This window comes from Myiozetetes cayanensis, unplaced genomic scaffold, assembly GCF_022539395.1.
Source record: "Myiozetetes cayanensis isolate MyiCay16 unplaced genomic scaffold, myiCay2020 scf1, whole genome shotgun sequence".
Classification (NCBI taxonomy): domain Eukaryota; kingdom Metazoa; phylum Chordata; class Aves; order Passeriformes; family Tyrannidae; genus Myiozetetes; species Myiozetetes cayanensis.
In genome coordinates, this window is record NW_026086604.1 from 93,148,741 (window position 1) to 93,171,418 (window position 22,678).

The 22,678-nt window shown below is 36.5% G+C and overlaps 1 protein-coding gene across 1 annotated transcript in view; it reads left to right on the plus strand.

Annotated features, from left to right (window-relative positions):
- The window catches only part of ATP9B (ATPase phospholipid transporting 9B (putative)), a 157,970-nt gene that overhangs the window by 35,919 nt on the left and 99,373 nt on the right, over nt 1–22,678 (plus strand). The window contains exons 6-7 of the mRNA XM_050308489.1: nt 3,418–3,476; nt 11,589–11,640. Of these exons, the coding sequence (XP_050164446.1) occupies nt 3,418–3,476; nt 11,589–11,640 (111 nt within the window). The remainder of the gene's footprint in view (nt 1–3,417; nt 3,477–11,588; nt 11,641–22,678) is intronic.

The window sequence follows — 22,678 nt, forward strand, 5'->3', positions numbered from 1 at the left end:
GCACTTTTTAGTAAGAAGAAGTAAAGTATAGTTTATACCCACATTTTGTTCACTTCTTAATTTTTTATGTAAAGTACTTGTTAGCATATATGAGGTATTTATTAGTTTCTCAGATCATTGCAGTTCATTTCAAATGGCTTTATCTTGGGAGCATAATGAATTACGACAGACACATTTCAGTGTTCCAGTTCTGCATAATTCTATATGTTGCTTTAGGCGAAAGCCTTGCGCCTCAGTGGACTATAAAGTCTGGATGCGCAGCCACTTCTGACAGCTTTGGACTTTTTATCGGTAATTGCACAGATGGTGAAGTGTGTTTTGCTACAGAGATGTTTTTAGAGAAAAAATAGTTTGCAAAAATAATTTATGCAGTGAATAACATTCAGTGTCTTATTTCTCCAAATGCATCTTCACTAAGATGTAGTATTGCATTATTTTAATGTTCTCTGAAATGGTATCTCGTGAGTCTGATTTTTGCTAGTCTAAAACAAAGTGTTATGTGTTGAGTTTTCAGAATTTTATGCCACTTGTTTAATTACTACCACATTTTACTGTTTAGTTTTTAATGGAATATGTCCTGCCATTCAAATTCACTGTAGAGTTGTCTTGTATGTCACAGGCCACTTCCTTGTGAGTAAGGATGTAAAGGATGCTCTTAACAAGACATGTTAGTGTCTAATAAAGACAATATTCTGTGCTGTTTTACTAAGCCACCTGGAAAACAGTCTGATAAGGAAACTTTTCAATTCATAATGGGAAATTCCTGGAATTGCTAGACTAAGTACAAACAAAGGTGCAGTGTGAGTTCCTGTTGGTATACTTGGCACCGGAAGTTTTTGCTTCATGTCTGCACTACATCACGTTGCAAGTGAATGTTCTACTTTCTCTTGTCCTCTGAGGTTTAGTGTCTTTTGATCTTTACTGTAGATGCTGTTAGAACATGACCATGGAAAACTGGATTATTTTAGCTGATAAAATTGCTAATAGTTGCATTTGATGAGTACCTCTGAATGGTTTTGCTCATACACGACTGCATAGGGGGTATATATCTGAGACTTGGCACAGCTTATACTAGGATTTTTCTGGTTCTTATCATTATAATCAGTGGATTGATAAACTAGTGAAAATTATTAGGGGAAGAATGGAAAACGATATGCTATCCTTTTGGTAAAGCCAACAGACACAAAAAGCAAAGTAAATGTTTGTGGCTGGTTTGACCCTGGCTAGATGCCAGGGTACCCACCAAGCCGCTCTCTCACCCTCCCTCTGCAAAGTAGCAGAGGAGAGAAAAGAAAACAGCAAGGAATTCATGAGGATATATAAGGGCAAAACAGATTCACGTAGGGAATAAAACTTAAATTTGTTACTAACAAGATAAAACTAAGTGAGAAATAAAACAGTCTTAAACAAAAACCTTTCCCCCCTCCCCCTGCTTTTTTCCAGGTTCTCCCTCCTCCCCCCAGCTGTGTAGGGGGATGGGAAGAGGTTTTGAAATCGGTTTGAGTCCATTCCTTGGACAGCAGATCTTGCCAATCTGCTGTCCTGTGGGTTACTCTTCAATCAGGTGCAGGGAGGGGGGAGGGGATCTTTGTACCCCAATGGTCTTCTGTGGGCTGCAGGGGGACAACCTGCATCACCATAGTCTTCACCACAGACTGCAGGGGGTCATGAATCTTGCTTCTGTGGGGTCCCTCCCCAGGAGAGACAGTCTGTGATGGACCTCTCCCCATGAGTCCATCCACCCCTCGGGCAACAGTTCTCTTCAATCTGCTGTCCCATGGGTCATTCCAGACAAATCCTACCCAGGAAAACTTGTTTCATCATGGGTTTTCCTCTCTACGGGCCACAGGTCTCCTATAGGAGTTTGCTCTATCCTTAGACCTCCCACGGGATCACAGTTTCCTTCATGCATCCATCTGCTCCAGCATGGGCTCTTCCATGAGCAGCAGGGTGATCTCTGCACTCCAATGATCTTCCACAGGTGGCAGGGGCCTCAGCTCTCAGTCTTTCCCCTGCTGGAGGGGGAGAGGGAGGATCCCCGGGCCCCTCCTCCCCCTTCCCTCTGCTCTGACCTTGGAGTCTGCTTGTTATCCCATGTTTTCCTCTGCTCTTCCCTGGGCTGGAACTTCTTATTGCTTTTTAATAAACATTATGTAAGTGTAGGGAATTCTTTGAGGTTAACTACCTGATCTCTCTTTATTGAGAGTTGCAATGAAAAGGTCTCATGGATTTGGAACCTAACTTAGGGGTTTTTTTTGATACTTAGTATAACTTTAAGAGATGACAGTGCATTGACAAACCTACTGCTTGTGGTATTTTTGATTAAACTTCAAACTGATTGCTGTTCCTTCTGCACTTTTGTGGGTTTTCTGTTTTAATTCATTCAATTTGATTTTCATTTAGAACTCTACCACTTTACCATGTTTTGACATACTTGCCATTTGATACCTGCTGATCAGATACCTGCTGATGGAAATCATGATAGTGTTTCTGTTGAGAAAAGATCATACTTATGGAGATGTGTTTCAATCATCAGGCTGTGTAAATATGCATGTGTTTATATCCTAAAGGGTTTTTTGGGTCTTAGTTGTTTTTAACTCTGAGAAGCAACTTTATTCTGGGACTAGAACTTCTGAATTCTAATGAGATCAACAATAACATACTTTAGGCACTAGCTTAACCTCTCTGTCTCGGTTTTTCAGTCCATCAAATAAAATGTTAAAACTTAACAGTCTTACAAATATTAATACCCTACAGAACATAAAGAAATTAAATTGGAAAATATGCTGTGTATATTCTTGAATGAGTTGTTCACAGCAGTTACTGAATAGGCTGCTTTAGAGAATGAAAAAATCAGCTTTTGAAATTTTGCTTTTCTGAAATCTTCAGACATTTCTTTCGACTTCAGAGAAATTTACCACTTTTCTACTATAATTGCCAGTAAGTGTCAGACGGTGCCAATTATGTCAGTAACTGTTGGCTACCTGTTGGTAACTGGGCTGTGAATAACAATTCATGCGTGTGAGAATGTCTCATGACCGTAAGCCTAACAACTCTTGACTTGTCAGCCACAGAAGTGCTGTTTAGTAGGTGATGTGAAAGACTCCTGTTTCCAATTTATAACTCTATTACTGATACCATAGGTCAGACTTGAGCATCTCCCATACATTTGTTTTTCCTCTAATACTTCTACAATACCTAACTGGTTACAAAAGTAGAATTTTTTAACCAGTGAGTTATTTATTCAAACAGATGAAATCTATTTATTTATGTGTTCGTCAAAAATCTGTTTTGTATAAATTGTAACATTTTCACCAGAGAATACCATCTTTAAATAATGCTTGCATTCTGGGATTTGTGTTCTTATTCTTCATTATTGTCTGCCTAAGTTGATTACTTTTCTTGTTTTTTTTTAAGGTAAAGTGCAAGTTAAGAGTTCAGACATACAAGTTGGAGACCTCATCATAGTGGAAAAGGTTGATACTTTTAAAATATATTTTAAAGCCTAAAGATTATTAACATGCTAATTATCTTCTGAAGAAAAGTGTATCAAGGTACTTATCTGTGCGGTACTAACTAGACAGTGTTTTAGTTCAAGTCTTATTTGAGAATCCTCAGGGAAGTCTATTTTAGAATTAATTATAAGCTTAATTAAATGTACCCGCTTATATTTTATGAATTGGTATATGCTTAAATCTATTTTGTGAAGGGAATACAATTACAGAATTGCTGTGCTGAATGTTTTAAGTTTTCTGATCACTGGAACCTTCCTGCTGATGCTCAAATCAGTGTTTTTCTGTCTGAAACCTTCAAAGATAAGCTTTATTTATGTGTGTGTGTATATATATATTTATTTGTATTATCTAATCATAGTATGTATCTAGCTATATATATAACTAAGTAATAAGAAAGTAAGGGAGAAAAAGCTGTTCAGTTTGATTGCAAATGGTGAGTGAGAGCTGTCAATTCTTTTTCATTCCGTTAACATGATAGTAAAGACTGCTTATTTCAGTTGCATTTCTGGGCTACTAAGAAATTATTATGACCTTAGAATTCAGAGGTAACTATTTTACTTACATTAATTCTGGAAAGGTTACTCGCTTTCTGGGTGCCACCAAGTAATTCCCATCACACTTTCTTTAGAGAGCTAATCCATGGAGATGTTGGAAGGAGGCACCTTGAAGCTTGTATCTGCTTTTGCTTATTTTGGAAAATTTCTGTTTCTTCTGTAGTCCAAAGAAAGAACAATACACCCAATTCTCATTTAGTTTGCTGCTCTCAGCTTAAAATATATATATTTTCCTGTAGTTTGCATTATTTCTTGCTCTTTTTTCCTTTCATCTGCTCTGTGTACCTTACATCTTTTGGGACCTGTCTGAGCAGCATATACTAGCATCCACAAGTTAGGCACTAATATATCTGGCCTTCATATCTGTTTTGCCTTGCCCCTTGCTAGCTTAGAGTGCAGGTGGAATCAGCTTGCAGGGGCTTACTTGCACATATGCCAGATTTTCTAGGAGACTGAGAACTAGATGTTTGTTTTGATTTTTATTAGGGAACTTTTTTTGAGCCTCTTTAATCTCTGTACTTGAAATTAATTATAATAGAATGTAGAGGTAATCTGCCTTCCTCGAAAGTTACTGAGATCCATCTCTCTGTTAGATTATACTAGAATTTGGCAAACTGGAGTTATGTTGGATATCAGTCTGTCTTGTTTGAGGTGGGTCATTAGCATCTATTTCAGAATTATTTGCAGTAGCTCAAAGCTCATGTGTTGTGAGTACCTGAAGTTTCTAATGAAAAAAAAAATGTTTAAGAATGTAGGGAAATAATGAGTAGTGTTCTTTTTGATGAAGATTTAACTTGGGTATCTCCATAAGATGCATGTAATTGTTTGAATGTTGTATTTCAACTTCAAACTCCCTATTGTCCCAGCAGAGCAGCTTTTTTTTTCCTTTTGAACTGTCTGGGGGATGCTTTCAGACTAATGAATTTAAATGTTTTCTGGTTCTTTTGAGAAGTGTATTTTGTTGGAGCAAGCAGTTTTCAATTTCAGAGTATGACTCTTAAGCCAAAGAATCAGTCAGGAGTGAAATGTTCAATTGCTCACTCTAATGGCAGAGGAACAAGTTAACATTGTATTTGACTGGTAGATGCATCAACAGCATTTCCACAGTAAAATTAATGACTCATTTGAGCTGAAGATCCATATGTTAACTAGTGACTGCATCACAAATACTAACAACTTAAGTGAAAGGCTTTTCTAGATTTAAACCTTGACTATCCTGTGATTGTCGTTTTTTAAATAGTCTTAATTAATTTCAGAATATCTCTTAAGTGACTATAATGCGCTTAAAACAGTTTATTTTCAAGTAATACATCTATTGTTCCAACTGAAAATTTTGTAGTGCACTATTACTAAGGCAGCAAGAAACATGAATAGATGAAAATATTACCTGTTTTTTAAAAACTAAAAGACATTTGTATATGGAAGCTGAAAAATAGTCCCCCACCTTGAACAGGCAAGCTACTTCTAGATGTTCTCCTTGACTTGTGTTAAGATAGATTTTTAGTTTCCATTGGGAGCACAGATGTGCATAGGGATCCCAAATAAGACAATTGAAGGGATGAGTTGATGGGTTCAGATGTTGCTATTTAGACACTGTAGCTTATCGACAGTTTGGAATATGTTTTGGAGGTGTGAAGAGTGTATAAAACTTAACATATTTAGTTAATAGTAATAACTACACATTTATGTAACAACCTTTAATAGTAACAACACATAGTAGTGTTTAAAAGCCTGCAGAACCATAATGCTGTATGTTAAAACCTTTAGAGCTTTTCTTGGAGCTGTAAAGGGACACAATTGGGTTTTTCTTAATCTCTGGTGTAAAATGAAATTAATCCAGTATTTGCAAGGATTGCAGCTAGTGCTAGAATGCAGTATTGCACAGCATGCAGATCCAGGAAGACAACTGGGAAATGCCTCTTCCATTTATAACTCAGAAGCAAGCAGGAATATTTTAGTCAATGAGAAAAATAGGTGGTTCATTGCATGACACGAGAAGAAAGGACAGTAAATGCAAAATTCTGAGGGTCTGTAGACATTGGCAGTTGAGGGCAACAGGAAACGACTGATTAGGAAACAAGAAAAGTTTATGTAAGTAACAGTTTCATTATAATAATGTGCGAAAAATGCAAAAGTAATTTGAAAGCTTTTAGAAGCAGTATTTTTCAAGTGAATATTGTAGCCTGTGCTTCAGAAAAGTATAGGTGTGTTTATGGGTCTTGTTTGCCAGTCTGGCTAGTATTCCTGGATGGCATAGAGTTGCTTATGGGAACCCAGCAGCTCGGGAAGCACTTACCTTGTGCATGACCATTGTCTTGCTGTGGTTAGATCTCAAGGACTGAGTCTGTAAGTCTGCAAACAATGAGATAAATGGAAGCCCTCCTTTTATGGAGCCCTATTTCTGCCTGGATTTAAGCAAAACAATGTATACAAGGCATTTTCATGACATATATTCAAATTTCAGTATATGTCAATAAACATTTCTAGCTTCATCTCCATGGTAATTGAGATTACGTAGTTTCTTCATGGGTTTCTGAATGCTTGAAGTTGTATGTGTTGTCATTTTAACTTGTTCTACTTTGATAAATATGACATGAGAGGGCTAACATGATTGATATATTGCTGCTGTTTGTCTGTGACAATGTACAACAGAATTTAATTTTCTCCATAATGAGATGTTAAAGATTTTTGTGGCATACTTGCCATCTGTTTCTGTGTAGTCACTGTTATAGAAACTAGGTATGTCTTTGCAGGAGTATCTTTGCTCTTCAGTGTCAGCAGGAATAATGACAATATTTTTTGGTCTCCACTACTCCTGCAGTATCTTTCTGCTCACTTTCCAAAATACAAAAAACCTGATGGAAAACAAGATACCAGTTTTAAAGACAAACCAGTCTCTAGCCTTCCCTACATAGTAGGATACATTCAGATACATTTTTGCAGAAAAGCTTACATTATTTTATAGGCAAGAAAAATGAACAGAGAGAACACGAAAGGAGGCAAAATTAATATGCATTTTTTTCTGTTAAAGTGAGAAAATATTCACATAACTCGTTGGATAGCAATCTATAACTTCCTCATGGGGACAGTGGGGGAGGAGTTGCTGATCTCAGACACAAGGAAGTGGAATCACGAGGACATGTAGTGATGGTACAAGGAGTAATGGGTTTAAACTGAAAGAGGGTCTATTTAGCTTAGATAGTAGCTAGAAATTGCTCACTGTGGGGGTGGTGAGGCACTAGAGCAGCTGTGGATGCCCTGTCCCTGGAAGTGTTCAAGGCCAGATTGGATAGGACTCTGAGAAATTTCGTCTAGTGAAAGCTGTCCCTGCCCATGGCAGAGGATTTGGTCCCTTCCAACCCAAACCATTCTGATTCTATGAAAGAAGCTGTGTCAGGGAAAATTCTGGGAAAAGGCTCTTCACCGAGAGGCAGGTCGATCACTGGAACAGGTTCCCCAGGGAAGTGGTTGTGGCCCCAAGCTTGTCCAAGTTCAAGAAGTGTCTAGATGATGCTCTTAGTCAAATGGTTTAGTCTCAGGTAGTCCCCAAACGAGCAGGAAGTTGGACTCTGTGATCCTTATGGGTCCCTTCCAACTTGAGATATCCTATGATTCTGCCCAATTTTGTCAGGCATAAAGTACCTGAATCTTGGATAGCATGTACCAGGTGACTGTGTAATTTACTGAATGTGTCCTCTGGAAGCTGGTAATAACTGTAGAAACCTGATACCTCATTTATATTATTAGAATTTCTATTTAATTTGGTGTTAGATCATTTGACTGTTACTTTTGCAAAATTTTTGAATGTTAGTCAAGTGTTTTTGCTTGTTTACAAGTAACTGGAAGTTTGTAGGCATGAAGTCAGTAACCTGAAACTTGTGTAATGGATTTATGTCAGAGCTGGCAGGGAAGCTGCAAAAATGTATAGCTAATCTATATGAAGACTGGATATCTGTTTAATTGTTATTGTCATTTAAGGACAGAATTATTTAATTTTAAAGTTACCTTTTCCTTTTCCTCTTTTTTTCATCTAATAGGTGCATAATAATATAGTTTAAGGTTAATGTTTTTATCGCAGTTTTTTCCGAATGTGAATGAGATATTCCCAGTTGAATCTGGGTTCATAATCAGTAATAAATTTAACTACGTGTATAATTATTATCTGTTATGAGACAAGATTCAATAAAATGCTATACTAGTTGCAGATGAGCAGCCCTTTTAAGGTGAATACAGCTGGCATACAGATAAACATATGAATTTTACTTTTATTATAAAAGCACAAAGAGTTAAAATGGAAATTGCTGCAAATCAGGAAGTATCCATATGCATAATTTTAAGGTATGCAGAGGGTTTTTTGCTACCTACATAAGATTTTTAGGTAAACTAGAATATGCATCTATTTTCTAGTGTTTCACAAGTTGCTTGTTTTCCAAGCATCATTTTTGCTTATGATGGTACCATCTCTGTGGCCCTTTGTGGTCTCTCTCTACTGAACTGCTCATAGCAAATATAGTCACAGTTGCTTCCAGTCCCATTTCTCAATTGGTGTCCTTGAGAGTATGTTACAGGGAGTGGTAATAGGTATGTGCCTCCCAGAGATTTGGGAGTTGACAGCATCTTATTTTCAAAGCTAAGCCCATATAACACATAGTCTGCCAGTTCACTCTGGCAGATCTATTCAGACCACACTATTTATTCCAAGTGGCGCTGTTGTGGCTGCATGCTCATCTTGGGAAGGTTTCTTTGGAGTAATGGAAAACTTTCCCTATAGTATCCAGGATGGTTTTGATCAGAAATAGTATTGCTATCTGACTGAGGCAAATGTTAGAATTCAGCATTGTATACAGGGAAGAAGCATCAGCTTCAGTGGTGTTGTCTGGTGTAAAAACATATTTATTCTCCATTGGGAGTGAGACTGAATTTTTTCGCTCACTGAACTGATTTTTATGGATAGTCAGGCATAATATTTTGAAGGTCCCACACAGGGTGTTGTACAAAGCAATGTTTATTTATCTTGACGGATGTATTTTCAGCTGTTCTATTGGAGGGAACTAGGACTGTATGTATTTCAAGTATTTTTCTTTGCCTTGGAGTGATGAAGGCAGAGTGCTGTCTTCAATTAAAGTAAAAGATGGAGGATTAAAAATAAAAAAATACATATCTGATTTTGAATTAAAACAGTTTGAGAATGCTGGGTTTCTTTCTGTTTATAGCAGTGTTGTGCCCTTAACTGTTGAGATGGAGGACTGTCTTGACTCAAATGAGCAAAAAATATCCCTCTGTCTTTGTGCTGATTCTTCTACGAGCTTTTTTGAATGTTTGCTATTGCCATGGTTTGTGCTATTCCTGGGATAAGTGTGTTCAGAGCTGCTCCTTGCTGAATGCACTTGAATTTCATGTAAATATAATTTTGAACCCATTACGTTTTTCTTTGATAGGAGCCCCTGGTGGTCTAGTGGTAAGGGCGCGGCGCTGTCACTGCCGAGGCCCAGGTTCGATTCCCGGTCAGGGCCACTCCCGGGCAGGTGGGGCTCGTTAGCTCTTAAAGGCAACCCACCTACGTCCTAAGGACCTCGCTGCCACCGTCCAAGCTCGCTTGGCCCCGGCAGATGAACCTTAGGATTAAAGGGTGGGCTCAGTTCCGCGCACACTGTGTCTCACCTAAAAAATCCAATGCGCAGGCTGGAAGGTGTAAAGACCTTCCCCGGATCTTCACTCGTGAAGACTGGCCATTATTTATGTGTCTTTGTAATAATTCATACAATTCATGCCTTCCACTTTGATTCAGTGAATCAAGGTATTGTAACTAGGATTATCCTTATAAAATTTACAGGCAGGACTGTGTGCTGCGTTCAGTATGTGAGATACTCCAGTGCTTAATGCCTTCAGCTTTTCAGGTTAGCTTGACCTCATCTGCATTGCTTTTTCTTCTGTACAAAATAATTAACCAGTTTTCTATAGCTGATAGTTAACGCTCAAAATACAACACAATTGAATTATTATTGCTGTATCAATTTTGCAATTTGGTTATAATTGAAGTGTTCCATAGGGAGTTTTGAAATGCTCATGTACCGATTCTTAATTTTTTATGTTAAGTAAATTTGCTCCGTCTTTTAAGGCTAAATTCTGAGGTTCATGTGTGCTGTGGTCAGCTTTGTCACTATATTTATTTTCTTTTCCACTCAATCAGACAGTAGAACTCTTAAAAATTAAAAGATGATGGCCCCCAGGTATGCAGTGGCTTTCAAGGCTTTCAAATCAACCAACTATAAAGGGGAAACTTGAAATTTATTCTCAAATGGAGGTGCTGTCTATATGAAAGATATTTGTGAACTATATCCTCTTAACAAGTAACCAGAAATAAGTATTAGGAAATATTTTTGAGCTTGTAAAACTTTTGAAACTTGTAAAACCATTACTAATAATCAACTGAGATTTTTTAATTTGGTTAAAGGTAGTCTGTAAATGAATTGCAAAGGAATCTCTGTGTGTAGCTTCAATATCAAACTGTACAGCATGTGGCATACTGAACGTAAGTTGTGATGGAAGAAATTGCAATTCAGTACAGCATCTTTTCAAATTGCTCTGTCCACTCTTCACTCTCGTCCCTGTCAACTGCATATGTTGCTTTTTTCCTTTCCAGTCTTGTATCTCTTTCAGGTTTTTGACATATTGGTTATTTTTACTTCTTCCAGTTTTTCATTCCTAAACCCTGTGTTGGCAATATGTAGCTGACGCTGGTAGATGACTTGGGAACAAGCGGAGGGAGAGCTAAGGATTTGGGTAGCCCTGTAACAGATAGCATGTGTGTATGGGAGGGATTTTGTTTAGCCTGTGAAGGCTTAAAGTGGCCTTCCTGTGGTCAACAATTGAAAATGTGATTTGATACATACAGTTCTGTGCTGGAAAGGGAAATGGCAGAACAGGTGTGCAGAGGCACTAACTATGCATGTGGCTCTATGCCTTAGATAGTGAGGAAGAAATTCTTTTCACTTTAGATATATGAAATAGGAAAACGCTGTTCCCTAGTTTGCTGTTTACCTTCTGTACATTTGTGTGTGTTGGGAGAGAGGAGAATGCTTGATATAGGTTATGTTTGCCACTTGAGTGCCAAGACCGATATTTTAAATTTCACCATTTTTTTTTCTATTATATATGCTAACTACGTGTCAGAGTTTTGCTCAGTGAAATTATTTTTTAAGATATTTCAGTTGGATATTTATATTCCTGAAGTACTGTTTTCAGTTAAGAAAATGTTAATATGTTCTTCAGGTATTTATGATTCACTTATAAGGAGCATCTGAAAGGATTAACTACTGTTTGCTTATTGTATAATTTTTCGAAAATATTGATTTCTGAATTGCAAATGCTGAATGTAAAGTACTGTGAGAAATCCTATTTTAATTGAGTTTCAATCCAAGTGTGACCTTTTGGTGATAGATCTTACTGGACATTTGATTGGAATTTAATTTTTTTCCTACTTAAAAAAACACAACTTTTTTTTTTTTTCTCCTCTCAGAATCAACGAATCCCATCTGACATGGTGTTTCTTAGAACATCGGAAAAAACAGGTATGTTTTCACAATTCACATTGCTTACATGATAATTTGGTTGTTGTGGTAAAATTTTATATTGTGCATTGTGGCCAGTTTGAATTGGTCAAATAGATTGATGGAGCTCTACCTTCACTCAATTAATGGGAGAGAGTCCATACATGAGAAACACAGTATGCTTGGACTGTAAACCAGGAGAAATCTTATTGTGAACCTGAGACTTCTATAGGTACGTTTCTCTAAATAGATGACTTTTTTAAATTGTTTTAACAAAAGGTTTAAATTAGCAAATATTTGGTTATTACAATTTGACAGCATTTAAAATTATCTACAACTAATCACTGTCTCGCAACATTCATTTAAATATTATCTGATGGTATTACAGCTATTCAATGGAAAAGAAATGAAATACAAACCCATCAATATGTGATTAAAGTAATTAATTTTGGAAAAAATATTTTACAATTACCTAAACCCCTGAAATAACTGATTTTTTTTTTTTTAATTTTGTTTTACTTAAAAATAATAATGCCTTTTTGGTCAGTCAGAAAAATTCCCCAGGAATTTTCTTGAGTGAGAGAAAGAAAAGTACTTCTTGTTAGGTCTATTTCCCTTCACATGGTGATGGGGGAGTTAATCCTTGAGAAACAAATATCTCCTTTATAGGAACCCTATAAATTATAGCTGTTTTGTAAAGTTTAGAAATTACTATTGGATGCCCCCCCTGTATAACTCAAATGAGTTTCCCTCTTTTATATTACCATTTCTCTTCAGATCCTGAAGAACTGTCTGTTTTTGTCAGACAGCACTAAATTTCACAAAACTAATAGCTGTGATACTGGTAAGCCCTGTATTAGTAGAACTTGGTGTTTCATTGTGGCACTAGAGGTCTATCACATTTCTGATAAAAGGCTAAATTTGCAGAGATCATTTGACTAGACCTGTATATTTGCTATAAGAAGTTACTGTGTAGTTACTGGGTCTTGCTAATGACTTTCAAATACTGATTAGATGCAGTTGATCATCTATAACTGACCTGGACTGACAAAGTTTCCTAGTAGTCTTTATATAACCTCCATCTTCATTAACTACCCTCTGGTTCAGGATACATGGGCTTTTCCTTTTATTCCCTCTCACAGTACCACAGTTTATTAAAAAGCATAGTGCTTTTGACAGTTCAAATCTCTTATATCCAACATGATTATAAAAGGATGATAGTGTCCTTACTGCCCCAAAATGTGTTTTGCCTCAAGTCACAGCTCCTAGAAAAGTAAAAAGTAGGACTTCTGCACCTGTACAGGGATTACTTTAAATTAGGCCACTTGCATGCAAAATGAGAGTGGTAGAAGGTGAATATATGTGTTGATCCATAATTTTCTTAGCCTTTACTAGCCTGTGTTGGATTTGATGTTTCGTATCAAGGTGTTTGAAAACAATCATCATATACTCCAGCGGGGGTATGTACAAGTTGTAGTTTGTCATGTGCACACAGTAGAAATGTATAGGAAATGTATAGGAAACTCAATATGTAACACTGTGCAGTGTTTGCTGTTGTAGGAGCACCAAGAGCTGTTTGGTGAGAGCTAGCTCGCTCTCCTTAGGATCCTTGCAGCAGTTTGTATGAGGTGTGTTGTCCCTGCAGGAATAAATGAACAAGAGTACTATTAGACAGTTGCCTTGCTTGCAACAAAGCAAGTCCTAAAATTGTGTGGATTCTGCTTGTGAGGTCGTAAGACACTGTGTAGTCTCCCTTCCCTATAGCACTGTTAGTTGAAGGATGGGGCACAGGTATGGTTGTCAAGAACTACAGGCCAGAAATGCATCTCTGTGTCTTGACTGGAATATATATGAATAGTAAATCTGGAATGACCACAACTGATAGAACTTAGACTATTTATTTGTCAAGATATAGATGGGGGAAGGGAACAGGGTGAATCCCTGTGTCAGAAATGTGTGAAGAAAATATTTTTGAAAATAAGATCTATCAAATCTGGTTCCGTGTTTAAGTGTACTTCAGTCAGCTTTCTTCGAATGTCAGAATTTTTCCTCTAAGAAGCTCCAATTGTTTGCTATCTAGAAAATAAAGCTGCTTGATTTAAAAGTTTATCATGTTGTAACAGTAGACTTTCCTTAACTAATATTAACTAAATACTTGTGAGCAGTTTGCAAGAGTTCTGTACCTACTATGTAAATGTTCATGCTAATGTAAAGTGAGTAAAGAGCAAATCTAGTGAAATCTTCCTAGACTTTCAATATAAGTTATTTATGTAAACTTCTGCTATACCCGGAATGTGAAATTAACATTGAAAATACACTTTCTATAAACTAGCAACAGGTTAACTAGTTTTATTGGTGTTGCACTTGTTTAAAAATAAAACAAGAAAACAAAACACATGAAAATAATCCCCCGAACTTCAAGCATATGGCAGTAATTGTTTTTTTACTAAAGTGTGAACACTTATATCTGTAATTGTTTCTTCCTGATGTTGCAGTTTTGACTGATTTATAGTTTAATTTATAGTTGACAGTTTTAAGTACTTTGTGAAATAGTTTTTGATGGTTTTATGTTCTGTATGTAATTTTATCTTCTGTGCAATAAAGCAGTTTAACTATAGCTTCTTACTATAAATCTATGAAGAGTGGAGTTTGAACTAATCTTAAAATCCAATCCACCCTGTAAGCTTCTTTTGGGGCAAAGTACTATTTTCCAACTTCAGTATTTACATTACATATTAGTGTGGTCTGCAGCACTGCAATATCCTATATATTCAGTCAAAAAAAGAAGTCATTTGAGTTATAAATGAAAAGGTTAAACAGTTCAGCCTGAACCCCACCCCTATAATGCACTTTTAGGTTTGTTGAGTTTTCTAGGGTACTTATTTCTAGGGTACTAATTCTATATAGCAGAAGCTGCATTTTGGGGTATCAGTCTTATTTTGATAAAACTAATTTCTTATTAGATGTATTTTTTTCCTTTCTTTATCAGATGCATTGTCTTTTAACTAGAATGATATCTTCAAAGAATCTGATATAATGACTTGATGCTAATTGTGTTCCTATGTCTAATTTCTAAGTTTCCTATGTTTTTTAATCAGACATTTATAAAAGTTACAGTCTAGAGACTAATACAGGTAGGACTTTGTTTTGTATTCATAGGGCAGTCCGTAACATTGGTATTCCTCTCTTTCATGAGCAGAGGCAGCTAGATGGCTGTTCGTATTTAGAGTTAGGATTACTTCCCAGGGGGATGGAGCAGGTGGAAATCACTCCTCAGATGAGAATTCTTTGCTGCTGTCAGGCTCCCCATATAACAGTGGTTTCCAAAAGATCTTCATTGACTGAAAGTAAATAAAAATTTTAAAAATAGGAAATAAAAAAACCCAAAGAGCAAAAAATTGATGGAATTATATATTGGGGTTTTATATATTTAAAACTGTAGGAGGGGATTAGTTATGGCTGAATCTTGGTTTTGTTCATAATAAATGATAGAGGTGACAAGCAATTTGGAAGATTTGTCCCATTTATCATCCTTCCACCAAATGAAAGGAAATGTTCATGCTGAGCTGGCTGCAAAAGATGGTTTAAAGGTTATTTTCATTTTTTGTAAGCAGGCATCATGCCAAAGCCATCTGACTACCTTAGTGTAAAGTTGTTATGCAAATGTAGGCAAGATCTCTGTTACACCAATACAAAGCTCCCTTGCTGAAATTAAGCTAGATTCTAAGTGGCCCTTAACATAGCTTTCAGGTCTATTTTTAAATGCATTTTATTTGTCTATATGCTACCTTAGTCATAAATCAAAAGCTAGACAGAGCATTCCAGAGATCATCAACTTTATAATTGTCCATAGGAACTACCAACTGGAGCATGTGTTAGTAACTTCAGCATTATGGGAGTATTATCAAAGACACTCTGTGTGTAAAACACAAGAAAAATCTCGAAGATAAACTCTTTTCTTCTTTAAACTAAAATCCTTGTACTCCACATTGGCTGTGCTTTGGTTTGGTACCTTGGCTGTGCCTTGGTTCAATAACTGGCTTCTGATCCAGGTCAGGTATTCCTATGCTAACATGTTTCGTGTTCTAGTATGAACGGGATGTGGTCTTTCATGAAAATCTTGTGCATGTGTTCATAAGACTTTGCAATATTTGTGCCCTGGTAACTTTCAAATGTGAAATTCTGAGGGGAAGACAAGTTTTATAGGGTGGCTACACAGTGTCAGTAAAGAATGAAGGAAGCTTTTTTTTTTTTCCCCCTACAATCTTTTCTTTTACACACAGTAACCTCAGATGCTTGGTATTCATGGGGAAAAGCTGCATATGCAGTGGCTGGTTCTGAGCTAAGCAAATGTTGATTTTTAGCTATTCGTTTTTGCTAGGTCCTAGAACAGATTACTGTTGGAGCTAACAACTTGGCTTTTCTCTTATTCATGTGACTCTTTTATAATTTCTTTTTTCACAAAAATTCAAGGCACTTTATAACCTTGAGACCACTGATCCGCCATATTTGGTTGAAATTGGCCACAAGTCGAAAGCTACTGGGAGAAGGATGTAATGGCATTGTACATGGAATTAGGGCTAAATGGACTATTTGCTCAGATCTGCTGCTGGAAGAGCCAATGAGCTATAGGGCTTGGGATGTGCTCCATAGACACTAGGACTGCGAAGATCTGTTTCTGTTCTGTACTATTGCTAACTACTTAGGCCTATGACAAACTAACCACAGTGCTGTTATGATACTAGCTTTTGTTAGTAGCTTTTTAGGGGGTAAGAGTTGGTTAATCTTAGTTAAACCCTTCTTATTGTTTGCAAGGTCCCCTACCAAATTGACAAAAGTCTGGAATTTTTTATTTTTTATTGTTAGAGGTGATACTCTGAAGAGAGCAACTCCCACTGACTGATCAGTTCCACTACTGTCAAGCATACTGTCATGCAAAAATCTGTATCATAAACTAACTTTTTTATTGTATGTCTTTAAATCCAGTATATAGTAATTTTCTGGTGTGAACATGCAAAAATTCTGTTTATTTACCACTACAGCTGTGCAATGCAAGCGATAGGGAAATGGAAAATCATTTTGAAATTCTTACAATCCTCTGTGAAGAACCTTTAATTCTTTATAAGGTAATGCCAGTTGCACAGTTGCTACATCTGTTGTTTTTCAGGTCACAGTTACCTTGTTTTGGTCTTACTTCTGTGAGAACTTGAGATGATATTGCAGAATGGTTGAAGCTGGAAAGAATCTCCAGGTATCATTTGGTCCAACACCTCTACTTAAGCAGGGCCACCTAGAACTGGTTGCCCAGACACCATATCCAGATAGCTTTTGAGCATTGCCAAGGAGGGAAATTTCACAGGCTCTCTAGGCAAGTTGTACCAGTGCTTAGTAATCCTCACAGTTAAAAAATATTAATTCTTGTCACCTTATGTTCAGAGGTGTTTCTGTCACTGAGAAGAGCCTGGCTCAGTCTTTGCACCCTCCCTCCAGCTATTCATAGACATTATTAGGATCATCCTGAAGCCTTGTCTTTTCGAGGCTGAGCAGTCCCAGGTCTCTCAGACTTTCCTCGTGTGGGAGATGCTCCACTACATAATTTTTATGGCACTCTTTGGACCTTTTCCAGCATGCTCGTACTACCTTGTATGGGAGAGACCCACACGGGGCACGGTATTCCAGGCGTGACCTCACCAGTGCAGAGCAGAGAGAAAGGAGCACCTCCCTCAGCCTCTGGCAATACTTTACCTAAAGTAGCTCAGGATACCATTACACTCCCCTGCTGCAGGGGCGTGTTCCTGGCTCACAGTCAGCCTGGTGTCCCCAGGATCCCCAGGTCCTTTTCTGCCAAGCTCCTTTCTAGCTGGATGGCCCCCCAGCACGTACTGGTTGTTCCTCACCGGGTTCAAGATTTTTCACCATTTCTTGTTGAACTTTATGGTTCTTGTCAACCCATTTCTCCAGCTTGTCAACGTCCCTCTGAACATCCCCCATTGCACAGCTCTGTGTCTTGAATTCCACTTACTAAACTATTTTAAAATAATATATTTACTGAGGTATAAAATACTAGTTTAAAACATATTTATACTTTCCAGAATTGTAGCAAGAAGAGTAATTTCAATTATATTAAAATTTGTAGTTAAGAGTTCTCAGGATTCTTTACTTGTAATTACTTTAACAACAATGGTATGAGTAAAATGAGGGAATAAAACAGGAAAATTTTTATTTTGAGACTTTGTAGCCATTCATTTCTGTAGCAATATAACTGCTTCAGATGTGATTTTTATTTTAAATGCTAACCATTTTACTGGCATAAACTCTGCAATGCAAGTACAGATTTAAGTAATGATTCATATAGCTTGATTTGCTGTTGGAAGGAGCTGTGAGTTAACCAGTAAAGGCTTCCTCCAGAGTCTACCATCTCAAACAAAGTCTGCTTATCAAAGAAGGGAGTTACTTTGGCAACTTTGAGTTCTTAAGCATTGCTCTACGAAAAGAGAGTGTGGGGCATGTTTTTTTTACTTGTTTACAAAACTGGATTTTTTTATCTTAAAAAGCAAGTATTAGTAGAACATTTATGTCAAAGAATTAAACTTCAAACTCACTTCAAGAAAAAATATAATAAAGATGATGCAAGTACTGTCTATTTATTCTAAACAGTTGTGAGTAAGTATTCTACACATATTTTAATTGTCTGAGCCCCAGCCTATTCTGGAACTTCAGATATTTAAAAACCAAACTGGTATTTTTTCCTCTGGTTTGAAATTCAGTTGTGCAACTGATGTCTCTTTTTATCTCTTCATAAAACCAGGCACTGCAGAATAATAAGGCTGAAAGAGTTGCATTAGTCACACATTCTGGAATTTTCTATTATGTTTAGAAAACAAGCATTCTAAAACCTACCTGTCTGGAAACTGAAATGCTTTGAAAATCTATTGCTATAGAGAATGATAAATGACTAGAGTTAAGTTTTGCACATACGGCCAGATAAAAGTTTATCTCCGGGGCATGAGTAGCTGCCAACAATCTGTCCAAACTACTTTAATCTGTTTCTATACTTCAGTTCCTATTCTGTTTTTAGCATTTGATTTAACTCAGGCTTGAAATGTTTTGGTATCTACTTTGAGCCATTGAGTAATAGTAATTCAGAGTGATCAGCTACTTGTTTAAGATATAGTCAGATAGTATGAATGTGATGTGGTGAAAGGAGGTGGTCTCAGCAGGCATTAAGCCCCCAATAATATTACCCTATATTAGAGATGAAAATGTTATTAGAAGATATGTATTTCATTCCCTAATTATTTTATTTTCTGTGCATACTTGGGCAATTGGCACAATCCATGTGTTTCATTAGATTTGTAGCAAAATAAGCAGTAACAAAGTAATATTTTGTTCTTTATTTATTTAGAAATACAGAAAAAAAGACTAGTAAGAGTTGAAAAAAATTGTCTGGAGAGAGACCATTATTGTGTTAGGCATAAACTCTCCTGTTCCCACTTGCCAGTGATAATACATTTCCCCAGAAATTTAAGGGCATTTGGTCGCTTGGCTGGAATAGCAGTTCAGTTATCTTGAAATCCCAAATAATTTCCCAATTTGGGTAATAACTTAAAGAAGCTGAAGGTGAGAATCATTGAAGCACATCTCAGAGGCAGGGCAAGTCAGGCAGACAAACTGTATGTATATTAAGAAGTGGTAGACTGTGGGTATGTTCTCAAAGGCTTTGAAAATAAAAGACAAAGAAATTACTCTTGCAGAAGTAAGGTTCAAGAATTCCTTGTGTAGAAGCAGTTTATATTATGGTGCCTATAAGAAGTATCTGTTCATAAGATTGATACCATGCATTATGGGAGTTTCTTAAGCTGCTGTCACCTCTTTCTTGTCTTAAATTATTGAATTTGGGGTGGTTTTTTTCTTTTCTGACCTCAAGGCTCTTCTGGGCAAGCTGTTAATGTTACCTTGATTCTTTGAAATAATTGGAAAGTGTCTCTTGGTGGGCCTCATCTTTATTGTGAAAAAGGAATTTTTGCAAAATCTACAAAGTTCCAATTAGTAGGTCTAATGAGGAGCAATCTTGCAATAGAGTTGTCTTACTAAAACTTTAGAAATGATCCTGAAATCTATCTTCATGTATTCATAAGGAAAGGATGGCTTGCACATATTGATCTGATTCGGACTTTCATATGGGGCTTGAGATGTATGGCTGACTGGAGTTGGAATGCAAGCTTGTGTAGACCTGAATTACCTTTGTCTGGCAGCTCTCTTTCCAGTGGTAGAAAACCTAACTTGGAGAACCTACCTTGTAAGTAATACCCAGTTGAGGAGAGCACTGGATTTTTCCTTGCAAATGTTACAGCCTGTGTTGCCACGCTGTCATTGCTCTTAATACGTGTGAAGGCTAAATACAATATGGCTCAAAAATTTATTTTCTTCAGCTACAGTTCTGATTTCAGGTATCCATGTAGCTTTGCACAATCTTCCTTTGTCTTTCAAGTAAAAAGAAATTGGAAAACATATAAATCCTCTGCTGTTTGCATAATGAATTCCAGTGTTCAGTCTTCGCAGCTGGACCTCTTGCTTCTTCCAAGTTACAAATAGTAAGGGAGAATGTGCTTTGCCCTGCTAAATTTTAATGAAATATGTGTCCTCTTGTTTTTCACTTGCCCATTGTAACCTGATGATTTTGTCAACTCCTTTGATTTGCACTTTTCTGTGTTTAAGTTGTATTCGTACTCCTCATAATTTACTTAATGGAATGTCCTTCTAGTTGATTACTATTTCTGCTGCTAAAATCTTCAAGGCAAAGCATGCTGCCTCGGATTCTGGTTTTGGCCATATGCTTTTCTCAGCCTCCTGTTTGTGAGTTCTCCTTTCTTCAAGAGAGAAAATGCTTTTTAAGTTGGCTATAAGCACTTTTCTTTGAGGTGCATATATATTTTTTATATTACTGGTCTTTAGAAATATGTAAGTACATTAGGGATGTTGATGGGGACAGTGAGCTCTGCTGTGCTGTCAGTGCTCTCAAATCAAGGAGCTGTTGAGTCAATATTCTTATTTTGATCTGAAAAGCTAGAACTTTTTGTGTTCTAAGCATTCTGTATGGCAGAACTTTTGATTCAGTCATTACTCTGAAGACATAAATAACACATACTATCTTTTTTCTGTATCACTGGGTTTCTGCAAAAAGAGATAGCTAGTGTACATCAGAAGAATAATGAAGTGCATCAAATCCTATTAAATGGAAAAGATTAATGCTTTTGAGTATCCTTCTGTATATATCAAAATAATATGAATCAGTAAGTGAAAATTTGGGAATGTGAATATGAATGTGAATAAATTTTTTCTTTTACCTTGGAACATTGTTTACTATATATAAGAATTCCGTAATGTTTTAACAGAGATAAAAATTCCTAAAGCGTACTGAATCGATACAGCAATTCAAAAAAGATGCAATGTGATCAAGCTTGGATTAAAAAACATCTGAGTTCTTGTCAATAAGGAACTGTGATGAGTTTAGGGGTATCATATTGACTGTGTATTAATACGTGGTATCCTATAAGACCATCAGCTGATTGTTTAGAATGTAAATGAAACTGTTGATGGATCCAGTGACTGATGGCTTAAATTCCAATTAATCAATTGCTTCATCGGTTTCTTAATTCAGATCAAATATCTCAAGTACACACAGTTCTTCCCTGGTCTTAAAAGAAATTAATGCTTTTAAACTAATTTAATCAGTCTTCCATAAATGCCACTACATTTTTTGATTGGATCCTATGGGATGGCATTGTAGCTTAAATGTTTGGAATGTTTCAGGCATCTTGGGGTTTTTTCCTCCCTAGAAGCTATCATAATTGAAAGCTTTGTGTTGTAGTAGTAAATGAAACTCTGTACTGCAGTGTGTCATCTTGGTGCTGCTATTCATCTTGTCATCAGTTTAAAATTTTCATGCACATAGTCACTTAAGTAATATAAATGATTTAAAAATTAAGTTGTTTGTAAATGACCTGGTTTTAGGTGTGCAAAGTCAAAGTGTGTTTTTCTTCTGTTGGATATATTCTAGCAACCCATCTCTCTCAATGCTTTTCACTTAAAGGAGGAAGGCTGATAATATTACCAGACAATATATAGCTGTTTATGACACCGCAGTTCCACGTGCCCTGTTTCCCAGTGACCCATCAATTAATTCATCAACACTTGACGCAAGCTCTTCACTGTGACACTTATACCAGTTGATCCTAATTTGATTGCCGTTAAAACCTTCCTTTCCTGACAACTGTTGTCAATTATACAAAATAAAATCAAGTATTCATAAGTAGGCTGTAATAGGATACAGGCAGACAGATTTAATAATTCAGTTTTGCTGAGGCTTGAAAGGCATTAGTTGTAGCTGTTGTTCTCATTTGTAAAAAATTCATTGGATGCCGCTCTAGAGAGAGAAGGCAGACATAATTTTACTTATTTAGATTTGACAGAGAAGAGCCCAGACGTGTAGTGATGGTTTAGCATTATCTCCATCTAAGAAAAACTGATACAAATTCTTATCAGTTACGTATTATATAAAGTAAATGTAATTTACTTTTATGATTTTTTTTTAAGACTAATTAAAGTGCCCACATTCTACAATTGCTTTTTGACAATATATTTGTAATGGAGTGTGGAATTCAATCCTGCATTTATGCAGAGAAAGAACAATACCTTTTCAAGACTTGGGGTGCTTAGTCTTTAATATGCTTGTAAAGTATGCATCCTCCTGTGTATCTGCTATATACGACTAAGTTATAGTTGTTTCCCTCTGATGCATCTTCATCACAGTAAAACATTGAAATGTATGCTGTGGCATATTTGAATTATACCTATAAGTTCTCTTCAGTGCTTGTCAGCAAGCTTAAAAAGAGCCTAGCCAATATATGGCAAAAAAATTGCTAACAGAAATCTGTTAACTTTAATGTTCTCTAAGAGAAAGTTAAGTACAGTTTTCAGCACTTCTGAGTTGATTGACTTCTTATATACTATTCTTTACTGTTTATACTGACATTTGTAACAAATACCATGTGTGGGT